We start from the raw sequence: 19,455 nt of genomic DNA on the forward strand, positions 1-19,455 counted from the left end.
TGGGCTTTTTTCACAACGAGGCTGAGTTAGCCGGTCTCAGGCAAGAATAGCATGGGTTTTTCGTTCACCAAAAAAATCGGCCACAGAACGCAATTTACAGACATACACGGAGCGATATGACCTTAGTCGCTGATGCTCCTAGAACTCTGCTACAACATCGTCCTGAAAGAGCGCTGCTTGGTGCTGATCATTTACCACTCTTATAATCGTCACATTATCTGCAAATTTTGACATTACGCACGGCAACCCTTCGTCAGGGTTATTTATGAACATCAGGAAAGACACAACGGTCCCAGAACCGATCCTTGGGGGACCCCACTTCTAACGTTGGACAACTCTGAAGAGTAACCGTTAATTGCAACACTTTGCCTCTTGCCCTGCAGCAACAGGAACACAAGCTGTACGAAAATTGTAGGAGCATGATCGCGTATTTTATTGTGTTGTAATTTACATTTTCAGTATTTTTCAGTTTAAATTTAATTTTAATGTAATTTACCTTTAAGTATCAATAAAACCTTTTTTTTTTATTTCAATCCTCTTTATATAAAAGTGTCTTTATATATATATTATCACAAATGTGTATCAATAACAAATCATTTAATAAAGATTATCCCATCACCGTATGATTTTGGAGGATGGAAGAAAATTTTCCATTTCTCCATTTGTGTAATTTTTAGTCTTGATGCGATACATATTTTCGGTTTTAGTTTTATACTGATTACTACGTAAAATCTCGCGTAATGTTTTTTTTTTTTTTTTATTATAATTTTATTTGATAAGGAATGCCATATGGCTGTTGATAAATGAAAACTGCCAACCAATACGATATGAATACGTTACCTTTGATATCAGTTGAATTGTAGCTTTAATGTAGCAGTTGGTTGTAACGTGCTGTGGAGGCATGCATCTATTTTCAGCGCGAACTGTAGTAGTGTAGTGTTTTTATGAAAGTTGAGGTGTCTCTGGACAGTACTTTACAGAAAAACGAGGGGAACATGTCTGTTAACCGGCTTATAATATATGCACTGGGCATATTTGTCTGCTATTTCTACTTTGGGATTCTTCAGGAAAAGATGTAAGTATGCTGTTGCAATAATTGACCTAGTTAAACAACAACAACAACAACAACAACAAAAGAAGAAGTGAAGTCTAATGATAGCATATGTTCCAGTGGATAAATACAGCTTCAGAGAACAGTTGAGGGAGGGGAGGGGAGGGGAGGAGGGAAATGAGAAGAATGTTGGAGCGAGAATTCGTTGCAGGGTCGAATCTAGACTTTTTTTTTATTTAGTGGAGGAGACATAATTATGAAAATTTATCTAATTGACAATAATTGAAAATTAATCCCGAAGTTATCTTTTTAACCAGTTTTATAAAATACATAGAATAAGAATTATTACCGCATAACAATTTAATATAAAATTAAATATAAAATATACCTCATTAGTTTCAATTTACCTAGGCTCTCCCAATAAGTTTTCTGTGAATTGCAATTCCCTAGCCAGGAATAACATGTGGGAAATGAGTGGACTATGTAAGTACCGCCCCCCCATGCGTACATACCAATTCATTACTAATTATTATTAATCATTAAACTAATAATATATAAAAGTAATTATTTTCACTTCATTGCAACAAACATAATATCCAGTGCTGCAGCATTGGATGTTATGTTTGTTGGTACATGGATGTCCTGTGTTATATGTATGAAAATGAAAAAAAAATAGGTTTTTATTGATACATAATGTGTTATATGTATGAAAACAAAATAGGTTTTTATTGATACTTATGTTATTTACAAGAACAAACGTTTTTTTTTTTTTAAATTGCTGATAGTATTAGTAAGTGCAATAAGGCCACAGGTTTTTGCCGCACCAGTCTGAAAAAAATATAAAATAAAACTAAAAAGGAGTTTTAGAGCTGAAAGCCTTGGACTACAGAAAATTCACTAATTGAACTTGTTTGATTAATGAATTTTCCGTAGTCCAAGGCATTCAGCCCTAAAACCTCTTTTTAGTCTACGAGCGCACACCATCTGGCATCTCCCATATTGTGGAGTTATACTTTGTAACTGGGTTGTCATTTATTGTACCATGGTATCTACCCACCCACCAATGAGAAGCCAACACACTTCGAAACAGTGCCATCTGAGTGGTTGTATCCGCTGAGAATAAGTAACGTTAGTCTTCTCTACTGGTGAAGCATTGCTTATTCAAGGTAGTGCAATATCAGGGCAACTTGTTGTGAAGGCATTCAGAATATGAGAAGTAACAAAAATGATGGCCATTTCACCTACTTTCGGTGATTTTTCTACGAACTAAAACGATGCCATGCACTAACTTGTTTTATATAAAATAAAATATATAGCTAAAATAAAAATGTAAAAATTAATAATAAAAATAAAACAGAAAAAGAAAAACATATGTTTCATACCTCATATGCATAACTGTTCAGCTGATCTTTGGATTTCCACTCTTTCAGCTCCAACTAACTGTGAAAGTAAAAATCAGTCCAATAAGTTAATTATTAAATTAACTTATTGGTCTGATTTTAATGAAATATGGGATGTCTGAACACATCTCTCTGAAAGAGCCGAACATAAAATTTCATGAAAAGCTATCCATTGGGAGTCAAGTTATGTGGAAGGACGGACAAATGGATGGACATGCTGAAGACAATAGGCACTTTACGCATATATGCTAATGTGCCTAAAAATGATGGTTACAGAATAGATGTGTGGAAATTTGCTTTCAGCCAGAAAGTAACTGATAGTTGAAATGAATATCCACCTCAAGTTGTAGAAGTAGGCAGTTCGAAGAAACTTATCCCTGAGCCTCTCACACGAGATCATTAAGACCCTAGACGATATTTCAGCAGTCCATGCTCTTTATCTACTCTGTCTACACAACTTCTACTAGCTGTTTTTTAAAATTCTTTCTTTGATTTCTCCATTGAAAATTCCAGAAATCCCTGTTAATTTTTGCACAATTACGAAAATTTCAGGGATTAAGTTAAACAATTATATGCATATATTGAGTGGCATCTGTCATACTTTTATTGATAGTGAGCTGGCTAACTTTATTAACGCTTGCATTGCTTTTATTTGGTAATGCTCTCTAGCTTCATGACATCAAAGTGTCTTCTGGAATCAAACTGTTGATGTGACCCACTTCAGATTTCATGTAGTGGGCACTCCTGTTATTACAAGGCTGACAGTAATTTCTTGCATTTGTTAAACTGAGTAGATTTTTCAGTTTTCATGTCGCTTGCTGACAGGTCTAGTGGCAGGTTTAATTTTAAAAATTAATTAAAAATATATATTTATAATATAAAAAATGGATTTTCACAATTGTGTTCAGAAAAGATTGAAAATAGTGGCATAAAGAAAATGCACGTTTTGAATTTTTTTTTTTTGCTGTTTTTCAAATGTAAGAGCATAGAGTCAAAGTGACCTTACACTTGGAAGAAGAACAGTCCTTTTCATGACTGTGGACAAGTTAATCCTGTATTAGTCACGCAGAATCAATTCAACTCTGACAATATTTCAGCAGTTTGTGCATCATCTACTCCACCCAAACAACTGAAACTACTAATACCTGTTGTTTAAAATGTTTTCTTTGAATTCTCTGCAGAAAATTCTAGAAATGTTGTTTATTATTACACAATTTGGAAACATTCATGATTAAGTTAAACCTAATTACATACGTATTAATTGACATATGTCATGAAGAGTGATTGATATTAAGTTTACTTTACTGTTGTGCTCTTTCCTCCAATTGTTAGCACTCTCTGGCTTTGTGATATTAATGCTGCAATCAAACTGTTTAATGCATGCACTTCCCAAAGTGTAGGTTGAAGGGTATGATTTTTAAATTTGCATTTGCTCACTGACAGATTTTGAAAATTAAAAATATATGTTTTATTAAAAATATATTCACAGTTGTGTTTAGAAAAGATTGAAAATATAGGTGGCATCAAAAAAAATGAACAATTGTGAATTATTTTTTCTAATTTTTAAAATTTTCTCATGCACAGAAGAATTTTAAATTTTCCAGCAACTTGCTGATGGATTAAAGCCTTATGCACTCGATTGGGTCTTTTCGTGGGTGCCTAATTTCCAGATACTGATTCACAGAAGCCTATTCTTTCTTGGTAAGAATACAGTTTTTTTTGTCCTAGACCAATCTTATTGTTCTTCTCTGCACCCATTCCAACAGAACTACATCCTTCCTAAAATGACTTCCAAACCTGTTTGCAGCTGAAGACATGGCCTAACCATTGCCTTTTTCAATAGGATAATAACCTATTTTTTCCTGCTGGAAAAATGCCTGTTCATTATTGACAGAACTCCCTGAGCTGTTTTAGCAGCCTACCTGCAATATTTGGAGAACTTTAGATTTTACAATTATCACTACATCTTCTTTGTTTTCCCATGAGCTGTCCTATCAGCCTGTCTGCACTACTCAGAGAACTTCCATTAGACTGTAATTACCCCTGTGCCCTTTTCATTCTTCTCTACCTTGAGTATGGGTATCACTTGAGTGCTGTTATTATTCTGGGTTATTGCTACCCAAATGCAGTACCGTGCATTTATCAGTGTTAGCCATTTTTCAGCCCATCTGCCTAATTTATTAGCATTAGCATTAGTTGAGGCATATAATGCAAGAAAGCAAGAGCATCAGCCAAAAAAAAAAAAAACCTTCCCATTTCACCCATCTGGTCACTCCAAATGTTTGTTTAGTTCAGCCTTAAATTTATTTAAGCTATCAACTTCCACAACAGCAGATGGAAGTCTGTTCCAGCAATTAACTACTTTCTGGCTAAAGGCAAACTTCTGCACATCTATTCTACAACTTTCCTCAATTTGGATCTATGCCCCCTCAGGTTCTTAATCTCAGCAAGTGGACGTATCCCATCAACATTGAGCCTACTCAAACCATTCAAGGCTTTGTACACCTCAGTCAGAGCACCTCGCAGGTGCCTAGTCTCCAGATGTTACAATTGACAGAATTTAAGCCTTTCCTGGTAAGAGAACTCTTTGTTCCTCTCACTAATCTTGTTGCCCTTCCTCTACTCATTCTAGCAACTCTTCATCCTTCCTAAAATGAGGCCTCCAGATCTGTATGCAGTACTCAAGGTGTGACCTGACCATTGCCTTATAGAAAAGTATAATCACCTTCTTGTCTCTGCTAACAAAATTCCTATATATCATTGACAAAACTCCATGATCTGCTCTGGCAGCCCATCTGCATTGCTCAGAGAACTTCATATCTGACTACACAATTACCCCAAATGACAAAACAACAATGGACCTAGCACATTTATTACCACTCTCTGCTGTCTCCCACTTAACCATCCCTTTATCCATTACAGCAACTTGCTCTTAATGCCATACTGCTCCAATTTGTAGAGCAGTCTTCCATGTACAACAGTATCAAAAGCTTTCCTGAAATCCAAGTATATGATATCAAAATTATTTTTTTGCATCCAATTCCTTTGTGAGCACATCGTAGTATCCAATCAAATTGGTCAGACAACACTTTCCCTTAAAAAACCCATGCTGTGTCTGGTGATCCTGCATCACTTCTTTAATCAGTGACACCATTAATTTCTCCCGAACAGAAGTTAAACTAACAAGTCTATAATTATTTGTGTCACCCTTTGAATCCCATTTGTGAATTGGGGATACATTTGCACATCTCCAGTCCATGGTGACCTCCCCTGAATATAACTGGATAGATTCCATCTGCCCCAGGTGCCTTTTTTATGTTTCACTTCAACAATTTCTCCTCCACTTTGCTTTCAGTTATTACAAAATCATTTAGCTCCCTGTTAGTTTAGTAAATTTCTGGCCTCCCCTTCCTTGCAGAATTCCTCATGTGTGAATGTAGATGCAAAAATGCATTTATATAGGTCTTGTTGAAGTATCATACTCAAACATGTCATTAACCACCCTTCCCACTTTTGTAAAATCAACAAACTTATATATTGAATTTAATATCCCTTCATCAATGTCATTAATAAATATTGAAAATAGTAAGGGAGCCCAATACCAACCTCTACTACTTTTAATAGACATTAGTCTATTAAAAGTAGTAGAGGAGACAAGGAGTAGTTATTAATAGCTACTACTTTTAATAGACATTAGTCTATTAAAAGTAGTAGCTATTAATAACTACTCCTTGTCTCCTTCCACTCAACCATCAAGTTACTTCTATGGATCAAGGCACCAACTATCTCTTTATATGTTCAGTAACTTGTCCTCAATGCCACATTGCTCCAATTTTAATTCTGTAATGATTTTCTCAGTGTATTTATTTTTTTGTAACTCAGGCTCCACCCAGTGTAAGTTACTAGTAAGTCTAACCTAATCTTTGCATATTTATGTGTAAATAAATATACATAATATCCACTGATTAGGTAGGTTATGTTAGACTTACTTATAACTTACACTGGTAGGAGGAAAATAGACTTGTTCCCAAGATATTTTAATGGTTAGTTCCTGATAGTAATTGTCTGGCAAGTATATACCTTGTAGGCCATGCCTTTATAATCCTGATTTTTTTTTTTTTTTTTTTTTTTTTCAGGGGAGGGGTGGGGATGAATGAATTAATAATTTAGCCCAGACATGTTTGTTGATTTCCTGTATGATGACATACTAATTTTGGTGTATGTTTTAGGTCTGTTTTATTTTATTATTTCAATCACCCACCCCACGTCTAAAAACTAGGTTTATAAAAGGCACAGATTCCAGGGCTTTGAGAATATGCTCTTCAGATAACATCAATCAAGAACTAACCACCATTAGAAATATCTTCATTTACCACAGGTATTCTGAGAAGATTATGAATAGAATTATTAATACAGTCAGGATCCTCTTAATCCCTCCCTTCCAACATACTGGTTTACAGGATTTCCAGGAGTCAATGTAGAAGTGAGTGTCACTGGCATCAAGGACCCCAAAAAACTCCTCAGGCCTGTCACATAACAAGTCATCTAGGTTCTCCTTTTATCTTTTTCATAGGGTTCTTTGTGTTTTTTGGAAGGCGATGTAGTGCTTTCACTGGAATCTTATTACTCTTTTGTTACCCTCCTGTCTTATGCCGTGTGTGATTGCACATGATAAATAATGTATTGTATATGCTGTAAATAACAATTTTTTATATCATGCGAGGGGCTACTTTGCTATTTACTTCATTCCATGTGGGTTTATATTTTAGTTGTTAAAAATACTGAATGCAAAGCTGTGTTTATAGTGCTCAATAGTGTAACATTAAAAAGATTCTTAGACTTTTTGAGAATCAGGCATATAAAATACCTTCACATAGCATGCCTAGAAAAACTAAACATCTTAAAAGTGCTATTCGCCACAACATGGGGGGAGCCAGTCTGTTTATGCTACTGCATCTGTACCACATGCTAATATAGTCAAAACTAGATTATGGCTCTGTAGTCTACCAGCTCTGCTAGACCAAGTGCCTTATGGTGGCATTATCGTATAAGTCCTAGTGACCTTCAGCTTGCACTCAACAAACCTCCCTTACAGAGCCAAAAAAATGAGATTTAGGTGATTTAGTTGCCCCTTGAGTTTCGCTATGCAGCGAAACTCAAAAGACAACTAAATCATTCAACTTGGAAACTACTTTTCTCCCCAAAATGGGAAAACCTTTACAGAGCCAACTCATCAACAGCAATACACCTTCAGTCTACACTTACTGGTTGGCAACTCGACTTAAATGACATACAACCTACTATCCCTTGTACAGTGCCTCCCTGGATGTACTACATAACACCATCTGATTTATCTCTCAACGTGGGGGAAAAAATTCCTATTTCTATTACAGAATACATTACAGTTTCATGCATCACTGACAGTCATGTTGATGTGGTGGCAGTTTTTCTTAATGTTTCCATATCTATGAAACTTCCACCCGAATGCAGCAGCTTTAATGCAGAGCTCTGTGCAATTGTTGTAGCTTTAAACTTTGCATGGTCAACAATCATACTGCTCGCTATCATATTCAATCAGTGCAATTCAAGCTATACTGAAAGAAAAAGAATGACAATCCATTACTTGGGCAGATCTGGGACATTCTTACTGAATTAAATGAAAATAAGCAGATCATCGCCTTCTTCTGGATTCCCGGTCGTAGTGGTATGCTGAGAAACAAGAATGCAGATTTCGCTGCCAAAACTGCAAGGAACATTATTAATCCTTCCTTAATTGTACCAGTCTCAGATTATAAATCTGTTATTAAACAGCGATATACAAAAAAGTGGCAATAAATCTAGGGAAACCAAACCAACAACAAGTTATTCTATATAAAGAAACACGTGAAATCATGGAAATCTAGCATCAGAGATAACAGACAAAAAGTTATACTTGCTAGACTGTGGATAGGTCACCCCCACCTAACTCATCTGCACCTGCTCAAGGCCACTGATCCTCCAAAATGTCCAAACTGTAATGCACAGTTCAATATCTACTTAGACTGCCTTCTGTGACAGAGACAGATAGACTACCTTTGGCTCATTTTCTACCATAAGTACACCTCTCACTATAGTCTGAATGTTAGCAGATACACTAGATGTAGCTAAAGTGTTTGCCTATCTCAAATGGATTCAATGATATAAACACGCTTTAAAATTAGTCCAAAACCTTCAGGAAACTGTCACTTTTTACCAAAGATTAGGCACATAATAGCCTAGCTGTCCTTGCACCGTTAAGCCCAAAACAACAAGCAACAACTATGATAATTTCTTACGTAGGTGAGTAGTCAACTTTGGATGAAAAGCAGTGCTTCGTTACTGTACTTGGCTGGAACAATGGAATAACATAAGTGATATTGTCCATGCTGTCAGGGCCACTTAGCTTTCACTGAGTGAAAAACAAAAAAAAAGCAGCACATACAAGAACACATTATTAGGAAAATACAGAAGGTCATCATCAGCCATTTTCAATCCACTGCAGGATGAAGACCTTTCCAGCAACTTTCCAATTCCTTCTATTTTGTGCAATGGACATCCATTTACTACCCACGAACTCGTGAATTTCATCTGTCCAACTCTGTTGTTGTCTTCCAGGTTTTCTTCTAGCTCCTCTGGGTACCATTCTGTTATTTTCTTAGTCCATCTGTCATCATGTCTTCAGGCTATGTGTCCTGCCAAAGTCCATTTTAGTTCTTTAGTTTTGATAAGAATATCCTTTACTTGAGTTTGCTGCCTAATCCATGTTTCTCTTCTTATCTAACAGTCTGATTCCTAATATAATTTGTTCCATTCTTCACTGTGTAGTTTTCAGCTTCTCTTCCATTCTTTTGCGAAGTGCCCAAGTTTCACTTCCATAAAGTCATGGTGGGGAGTATACATTGGTTCATTATTTTACGTTTCAGGCAAATTGGGATAGTGCTCCTCAGTATGTGACTATATTTCCTGAATGCTATCCATCCAAAATTTATTCTTCTCTTGACTTCCAGGCATTTATCATTATTACAGCTAATGACTTGTCCCAGGTAAGTATATGAATCCATCTTTTCAATTACTGCTTCTTCAATGATTATATCCCTTTCTGTGGCATACTTGTTCATCATTACTAATGCTAATTACTTTTGTTTTAGCCATATTCATCTTTAGTCCGAAATCGTTACTAATGCTGCATAACTGATTAAGATTTTCCTCTAATCCTTTGGGATCATGGCTTATGATCGCAATGTCATCTGCAAATCATAAATGGTTTAGGTACTCTCCATTCACATTGACTCCTTTTTGCAACCAGTCTAATCTTCTGAAAGCTTCAATGGCAGAAGTAAACAACTTCGGAGATATTGTCTCCTTGTCAAACTCCTTTCTCAATTTTAAATTTGTTTGTGACATCTCAAAGGCTTTTGATTGTGTTTGGCATAAAGGTCTTCTAAACAAACTTCCATCTTATGGTTTTCTAACTGTTTTTTGTAATTGGTTATCCAGTTTTCTCTCTGATCGCTCACTGAGGGTGATGGTAGATGGTTCTCTGTCTTCTAACTTCTCCACTAATTGTGGTGTCCCCCAGGGTTTCAGTTCTTTCCCACTACTCTTTTCCTCTTATATATTAATGACCTTCCATTGACTGGCAATCCTATCCATAGTTTTGCCGATGATAGCACATTGAATCCCACTTTCCATTTTGAGAAACCTCGCCCTGCTCAATCAGCTTCAATTTCTCGAATATTCGCTACCAATTCCTTAAATGCCGATCTCCAGGTAATTCTCCAGTGGGGCAAAGACAACTTAGTTGATTTCAATCCTTCTAAAACTCAGTTTTGTCTTATATATCGCAAAAAGGATTCTTCTGCTCCTATGCTTATCTTTGGTGACACTCCGATTTCTAGGCAAGTTGATATATCTTTTGAGAATTACCCTGACTTCTAATCTCTCTCTTGGTACAAGTACAAATATTTCTTCCTCTGCATCTAAAAAAACTTGGTTTTCTCTTTCGCTCTCGCCTTTACTTTTCTTCAAAACAGCTGTTCACTCTGTACAAATCGCAAATCCACCCTACCATGGAATATTTTTCCAAATCTTGGGCGGTGCCCCCAAAACCTCTCTCAGGCTTCTAGATTCCATTCAGAAGAGAGCAGTTAGGTTAATTTATGACTCATCTCTAACAGAGTCTCTCCACTCACTGTCTCATAGACGTACTGTTTCTGCTGCATGCCTTTTCTACAGATACTTCCATGGGCACTGTTTTTCTGAATTGGCTTCTATAATTCCCTCTCTCTCTCTCTTTTAAAACAGTCTGAACACTTGCCGCCACCAGCCAACATCCATTTACTATCCAACTTGAAACTCACAGAACCAACTTTTCATCTTCCTCATTTATTCATTCAACTGCCATTTTCTGGATCAGCCTTCCTTCATACATATTTCCTGAAAATTGCAGTCTACAGAAGTTCAAATCTAATATCAACAAATATCTTCTTTCGTCTTCTCAACCTCCAATCCAGGCACGGTACTAAGTACCACAGATTCTAATATCTCTCGTGTTTGAGGATTTCATAAATAAATAAAATAAAAAAAAACCACTTTTTTTTTTTTTTTCCAGAAAGTTTTTTAGATGCAGAGGAAGCCATATTTGTAATGTGCATGTGCCAAGAGAGATTAGAAGTCAGGTTAATCCCCAAAAGAGATACAGGAATACCTCACATAGCGCGGTTTCGAACAGCACGGGTTTCGCTATAGCACAGTTTACAAATTGAAAAAAAAATTAACTGCATTACACACCAATACATTTGATATGTATGTATTATAATACCAGCTCGTAGGCCAATGCGTTATGGATTCAAGGCCATTCTGACTGTTTTCGAAACTCCCATTATATACGGACTCTGCTAGCATTCATACATTAGTATACACTCTTGATTCCGAGGGGTGAGGTCATTGATTGTGTGTAAGCTGTACAAATATTTTTCGCTGTGTAATTTTATTAAAGATTATTTTTTAAAAACATTACACCTTTATACGTAAATATGAGCGGAAAGAAGAAATGTAATGGCGCTGAGTGTTCTTCTATATCCAAATATCGAACGAGGTATGAAAGTAAGGCAGGTGTTGCAAAATGACATTTGATGCTACAAAGAGATGTATGCAGATAAAAGGAAGAAAAGAACTGTGCAAACTAAGCTGATCAGTTATTTTTCAAAATAAAAATACAGTACGTACTTCACTTATATTCTTTTGGTATGTACATACTGCAATAAAAATCATTTGTACTGTACTTACTAGTATTTTTCATTTTTATCATTTTAGTTTCTTTTTTTGCAAGAACTTCATGTGCATCAATTTATAGTAAACAAACCCCTATATATTTTTGCAACTCGACCCATATAATCAAATTGTCGGAACGCATTACATTAAAATATATACTAATAATACCTTGATCAGCGCAGTTTCGCATAGCATGGTATTTTTAAATTAACCATGCTATGCGAGGTATTCCTATATATCATTTTGCCTAGAAATCAGAGTGTCACCAAAGGTAAGCATAGGAGCAGAAGAATCCATTTTGTGAGATATAAGACAAGACTGAGTTTTAGAAGGATTGAAATCAATAAGTTGTCTTGCCCCACTGGAGAATTACCTGGAGATTGGCATTTAAGCAATTGGTAGTGATATTTTAGAAGTTAAAGTTGATTGAGCAGGGCAAGGTTTCTCAAAATGGGAAGTGGAAGGCATTCACAATATGAGATATACTTAAATGATGCCAATTTTGTAACTACCTAGTAGTTGGCTACATATAAACATGACGCTATTGCACAAACCTATATGGTAATTTTAATCCTTAACTTCACTAAAGTATTTTTGCTAATTTAAATTCCTGTTAATCTTGGTAACTTAATATTTACCTGGCTAATAGATAAAGTTTTGGTGTACGGTTTAATTTCTATAATAATTTGTTAATTCAAATTTTGTATTTTTTTTTTAAGTTTAAATTTTACCTACATAATGGTTGTTACAAGGTCCACTTACAATACCAAGTCCAAGGACATCATGACTCAGATGGAGAGGCCTGTTGGCATTTCCAGTGTGAGTCATGATTTCATTGATTGTATATCTCTGGCATGTAGTCTAAGATATGTCTAGTAGACAAACCAAGCTAAACTGAAGATTCTTTTCTTTGCACCCAATGTGAGGAGTGTACCAATTTAAAATTACTACTTGATGCATTACAAGAAGAATTTGAATCACTGAAGAAACGAGTTACGAGTTCTTGCCCTAGAAACAGATTTAACTGGTATCTTGTGATCTGCCATTTGATGCACCCCTGATTTGGATCCCAGAAAAGAATAGTCAAGTGCATACTGCTCTGGTTGAAGAAGATTTCGTTTTATTGGGGACTCTATTGTCAGGGAAACAGGTAACCTTTTTTGTAATAAAGATAGGTGGACCAGAACCAGGGCATTTGCTAGGAGCAACAACTGATGATGTTACCAACAGCTTGCCAGATTTTGAGGAGGGTATTATTCACCCAGAGACTAACGATTTTAAACAAACATAACCTGATCATTTGTTAGACAAATATAGGACCGTACTGAAAAAATGCCGCAAGGTTTGTCAGAATGTGTGTGTGTGCAGTTCTGCCCAGATGCAATAGGAAGAATTATATGCTGAAAGCCTTGTGAATTGACATACAACATAAAGGAATCTTCAAGGCTCTGGGGGTAAAACGTTTATCAGTGCTGCCAACAGAAGGAATCAATTTTATAGAGATGGTATTCATTTGAACAAAGGTGGTACAAGGTTTTTTGTCATTATTATTGAGGATACTTTTAAGGGTTCAAGGAAACTGCTAGTTATGGGGCAAAAGGGTAATATAGATCCATGCATATCTGATGAAGTGGGTCAAAATAATGCTTGCACTCACCTCAAGAATTCTTGTTTTTGCCACAACATCCAATGTTGGCAAGATGTTCTGAGGGTAGCAATGTTTGAAATGAGTGGGAAGATAAAGCTGGGGAAACAAGTCTGGATAACTTTAGGGGGTGTATCAGGTGAGTAAACTATAGAAGAATACTTAGTCTTAACTGTGTCTACAGTAATGTCAGGAGTGTTGTCAATAAAATGGGCGAATCCAAACTCCTGGTTTGGACAACTAATGCTGATGTAATAGGGTTAACAGAAACTTGGTGCCACCTGAAAATTGGGGATGACGAGTTCCACTGTGATTTGTATAATGTATTTAGGAGATGGAAGGGGTGGTGGGGATCATGGTTCTTATCAAAAGCAGCCTGGGCACGAAAAGGGATTTTGCTGGCAGAAGTAACATAAATGTGAGTTAGTTGGAAGCAGAGGTATAATGAGAGTGGGATAAATCTACAGACCAGAAGATTGTGAAGAGTATGACATGAACCAGAAGATTGTATTATGGGTGACTTCATGTACCCCTAATTGATTGGAATAAGTGGGAGGGAAACACCATGGGAGAACAAAATTTTAAAATGAACTAGATGGTTTGTACCAGCAGGTTAGAGAAATTACTGTGGTGAAAATATTCTTGATCTCATCATTACTCATGAATCAGACATTACAGTATAGGACCTGCTGGCAGGTAGTGATTGCAGTTAGTTGGAAGATGAAGAAAGATGTTACAACAGTTAAAGGTTACAGGTTTTAATTTCAGAAGAAGGGACTATGATAGTTTAAGGTGCTTTGTGTCATCTGTTAATTGCACAGGTTGTAGTTGGAGGTCAAATACATTTGGATTGTGGAATACCTTAAAAGCAAAAATTACAGAAACCATGAATTCATACATACCATTAAGAAAATATTGCATGAGGAGGATGCTGAAATGGATGAATACAGAGCTGGCTGGTCTAATAGAGCAGAAAAAGATAGCAAGGGAAAGTAGGCTGTAGGCCTCAGCACTGAAAAGTGCTGAGGCCTACAGCAACTACAAGGTGATCTGTAATAGTACCACAGATAAGATTGAAGAGGCCAAGGCTGCATATAAGAAAACACTATTGAGCCCTGTAGCTCTGAATTTTTTACTAATAAGAAAACACTGGATAAGAGAGCAAAGAATGGGGACAGGGCATTTTTTGTGTATGCGAATACAAAGAAGAATAAAACAAATCAAATGTTTGTGTACTGGATGTTGGAAAGTCTTAGATAATCCAGTTAAAGTTGGTAATGAATTGAATAGCTACTTTGCATCTGTCTTTACTGAAAAAAGACCCTTTATGCTGAGGAGAGGCTGAGCCATATGAAATTAGTGATTTTGAAATTACAGATGCCTATTTGTTGGAAAAACTTTCAAGCCTGGAGGAAAGTAAGGCTCCTGGAGTTGATAGCATATACCCAATAATTTGGAGGGAGGTGGCCAGAGAGTGTATTGAACCATTTGAGGTTAATTATGAGGACATCTTTGGACTCTGGAGAAATTCTTTGGATTGGAGAAGTGCCAGTGTATAGCCAGTACATAAAGGAGGTTCTAGAACAAAGAACCATAACTACAGACCACTTAGTGACTTCATTGGTACTGAAAACCTTCAAAGGCAATGATTGAGTGCAATCCAGGGACATTTAGAAAGAAATGGCATTCTGAAAAGCACACATGGTTTTGATAAGGGAAAATCATATTTAACTAACCTAGTTAGCTATTTTGTTTCATATGAGTTATATAGTTACTCATGAGCTGGATGTAAGGAACAATTGCGACATAAGTTTATTTGGATTTTTGCAAGGCATTTGACTCGGTCTTTCATGAGAGGTTATATAAGCTGGAACATGTTGGGAGTACTGGAAAGTTTCTAAGATGGATTGCAGGGTAGCAGGGCACAAGGCAGAGGAGTTGTGATCAGTGGATATCCTTCAGAATGGCGTAATGTCCAATGTGGAGTACTCCAAGGATCAGTTCTTGAGCCACTTTTTTTTTTTTTTTTTTTTTTCATTTTCGTAAATGATGTCTACAAAAGGTGTGATGTCAAAATTTGCAGACAAAGATTGGGGACGTCATTGATGATCAGTGCCAAGTAGTGTCCCTTCAAGAATGGCCAGAAAAGTTTTAATGCAGCAAAATGTAAGTGCTTACACTTGGGGAATAACAACCCCAAAATAAATTATACACTTTGTGGGGTCGAATTAAAAATAGTGGAAAAAGAAAAGGATCTTGGGCTTATGATATTGGTAGATGTGAAGTTTCCTGAGCAGTGTAAACTGGCAGCCGAAAAGCCCATGGTATCCTGTTGATGGTTTATTGAACAATAACCTGTAGAGATATGGGGGTCATAATCTCACTGTATAAGGCAATTGTAAGACCACAGTTGGCATACTATGTTCAAATATGGAGACCTCGTCTGAAAAAAAGACATCGAGCTTCTTGAAAGGGTCCAAAGACGGGCAAATCTCATAGTGAGATTAGCAAAGGGACGACTGTATGAGAAAAACTGATTATGTGGACTACAGAGCTTGGAAACCAGCCACCTTAGAGGGGATATAAATAAGGTTTATAAGGCTGTGAGAGGGGTTAATAAAATGAATAGAGGAATTTTCACTGTTGTAAAGAATTCCAGAACTAGGATTCATAAATTCAAATTATAGGGGAAGAGTTTTAGACTAGATTGTATGAAGTTTTCTTTTAGCCAGCAAGTTGTTGATTACTGGAACAGGCTGTTCCTGCAGTAGTTTGAGGCTGACTGTTTGAAGAAATTCAAGGGTCAAACAAATAGTTACCTGCATGAGGAATGAAGTATATAATTTGTATTTTCTTATCTACTTTCTTTTTTTTTTTTTTTTGCCAGTGCAGCAAAAGCCTGTGGCTTCCTTGCACTGTATGGTTAATACATTAGAGCTTGGATGATTCATCCAAGCTCTAATCAAAATTATTTCGAATTGTCCAATCTTCAAATTAAACAATTCTCTTTTATGGAATAGGAGCTCATGCAGAATAATAATTCTAAATATCCAATATTTTGAATTAAGGAATTATCCAAGCTCCACTGTAGTAATAAGTGCGGTCTGTCCCCAACATACGTAAGAGATACGTTCTGGGACTTCTTACGTAAGTAGATTTTTACGTAACTCAGGAATGACTAATAAAATATTGCTACTAATCCCTGATATGTCAAAATTACAAAAACCACATAATATCCTCAGAAGAATGAAGAAATAGTTATATACCATAACAATTAAAAACTATCTCTTGGACAGCAGTGAATTAACCGGAGTAGCACATAAGAAAAGAAAACAAAAAAGGAAGAAAAAACGCATGTTATTGTACTGTAAAAACTGATATGTATTTCATATGCCATGTAGGCTTTATAAGAGCTACTAAGGGAATCTAAACCAAAGTGTACATATTTAAGAAAATTGGTCTATACCACATAATGAATAAAAGTTTATACACTTCAGGTGTGATGTGATGAACTGAAGGTAACTTAAAACGAACCTGTAGCAGTAATAAGACTCGTTAATCACATGGTGTTGTAGACTGAGTAGAGGTCAAGGAGGTAGTACGTGATATGAACTCTTCGATCTTCATCTGTTTCTTATGCTTTTTTTTTTTTCTCTTAAAAAATTTGCTATAAGCAATCTTGAACTTTTCTTTCTATTTTTAAGAAATGTTCAGTGTTTTCATCCATTCCATCAAACATAGAGACCTTCCTGAATTTTACGAAATACCTCTGCCATTTCCTTTAATTTGAACTGCCTCTTTGGTTGCTCCATTTCCTCAATGGATTCAGCTCTCTCGTTCCTCAACTATTCGCGCTTTCTACTGGACTAGGTCTTCTGTTTTTAAATCTTCACCTCATTCATCCAAATTCGTCTACATCTTCATTCTCCAGGACCAGCTGGAACTTCTGGGCTAAGTTTACAATTTCTTTGGTAACAGAAGACATCAGCTCATCTTTGTTGAAGCTTTCATTGAATTTTTTAGAAGATTTTTCCATACTCTGCTCATACAAGTTGTCAAATCATTCCAGGCTCTTTAAACGTGTATTCCATCAAGGATGTTAAAGCGCTAGAGTCTATTTCTCTGAAGAAATAGCTGATGGGACACAGTCCATGTGGCTTAAATGTTGTGGGGCTTTCTTTGAAGTGCTTCAATGTAGTTCACCTCTCTCAAACACATGTTGTTGAATATTTCTTCAGAATTTTTAAAACAGAAAATAAAATTTATTTACCTAGATCCTAGTTACACCACAGGTTATTATCCAACGTAGTTTGTATGGGAACAAAAATAAAAACTTATACTTATTGTTCCTTCATTCAACTTCACTCTTAAAAATTATACAGAAAGTATCTGTGATTTTACCAAAAAAAATTAAGTCATTAAATTTTTTTTATTAAAAAAAAAATTAAGATTTTACCAAAAAAACCAGTCTGAATTTACGTAACTCGGAGACTAACTGTATTCCTTAAGGTTTTTTTTTTAATCCTCCAATACAAACGTAATTTTTTTTTTCCTCTTATGCACATTCAGTGATATTCCCTCTGAGACTGCATTCACTTACATTTAAAATTGACATTACATTTGTTGTGGTTTCGTTTATTGTAATTTCTTTACATATAATAAATTGAATGTTATTTACATTTGTAACAAGTAGCACTACTTTTATTCATAAATGTTTACAGATAAGTGCAGTAGTAGTGGTTAATATTGATTTAAGTGTTCCTTTTACAAAACTGCTGAAATAGTAGATGTGCCTCTTTAAAATCTGACATCTCTTCAATTACTGAGGGCTCAGAATTTTAAAAGATTTACTGTAATTGTGTGTATTACCTTATTTTAATTTTCCTTTGAAATAATTAAAAAAAATGTATACAAAGCATTGTTCTAATAAACTTTAATATAACCTGTTCATGTGAGTAAGCAGCTTTCAGTAACTTGCTAATATTCTTTCTTTTACAGAACTCGTGGCAAGTATGGAGATGGAGAGAGGTTTAATTTCACGTTAACTTTAGTATTTGCTCAGTGTGTTGTCAATACTATTTTTGCTAAAGCCAGTGAGTATCTTAGTATAGTTTGCTACTTAAACTTACTTCTACTTAATATAATGATTAAACAATATTTTATGAGTGCCTGTTAAGCTCTCCTGAAATGTTCTTAAGAGTAGGAGACTGGCAGAATTACTTAACAAGTATAGGTCACCGTTGAAAAAAAGCCGTGAATCAATGTTGAATTTGAAAGTGTCTGCAATTCTGCCCAGACACGATAGGAGGGAGTATATGATGAGAGCCTTGTCGATCAATTCGGCCCTGGAAAGGTTGTGCCAGGCTCAAGGGGTAGAATTTTTTTCAGCCTGGTCTGTACTTGTTAACAGGAGAGACTGCCTCTACAGGGATGGGATACACTTAAATAGAAAGGGTGCAAGAATATTTGCTGATGCTATCAAGGTAGTGTTAGGTGGGTTGGAAAATTGCTAGCTTGGGGGGGGGATACAAGGACTAATAGATTAACAGTAGCCACTGGCAGAGGTGAAAGTGATTCTTGCACTGCTTCTATTGGAATGAGCAGAAGCCTGGAAAACAAGATGCAGGATATTTCAGAGACTGCTGGGAGTCATTGCAGTACAAGTAAACACATGGGTTGTGTTAGGGTAGCTAAGAAAAAGAACAGGTGTAGGTATACTTGCGTGTACACCAATGCTAGGAGTTTCGTAAATAAATTTGATGAATTTGAGGTATTGCTCAAAGCATCAAAGGTGGATATTGTTGGAATATCAGAGAGGTGGTGTCACACAGATATAAGGAATGCAGAACTGGAATTTGGGGAGTACAATGTATACAGAAAGGATAGACAGGATAGGAAGGGAGGAGGGTTTATGCTATTAGTTAAGAAACACATAAAATCCAAGGAAGTGAAGCCAGTCGACATCGCTGGACAGTGCAGTGTCGAGTCAGTTTGGTGTGACATAAGCACTGGGAGATCAAAATTGAGAGTAGGAGTGTGCTATAGGCCTAATGACTCTGAGTATAATA

At 36.0% G+C, this 19,455-nt stretch overlaps 1 protein-coding gene across 1 annotated transcript in view; it reads left to right on the forward strand.

Moving 5' to 3' along the window:
- Positions 1-857: 857 nt before the first annotated feature.
- meigo (Solute carrier family 35 member B1 homolog meigo) overlaps positions 858-19,455 on the forward strand; it is a 66,835-nt gene continuing 48,237 nt past the window's right edge. Inside the window, exons 1-2 of the mRNA XM_090373394.1 lie at positions 858-1,075; positions 18,386-18,480. Of these exons, the coding sequence (XP_090229520.1) occupies positions 945-1,075; positions 18,386-18,480 (226 nt within the window). The 5' untranslated portion in view covers positions 858-944. The remainder of the gene's footprint in view (positions 1,076-18,385; positions 18,481-19,455) is intronic.

This window comes from Mastigoproctus giganteus, chromosome 1 (assembly GCF_048544385.1).
Source record: "Mastigoproctus giganteus isolate SK-2022 chromosome 1, ASM4854438v1, whole genome shotgun sequence".
Taxonomy (NCBI): domain Eukaryota; kingdom Metazoa; phylum Arthropoda; class Arachnida; order Uropygi; family Thelyphonidae; genus Mastigoproctus; species Mastigoproctus giganteus.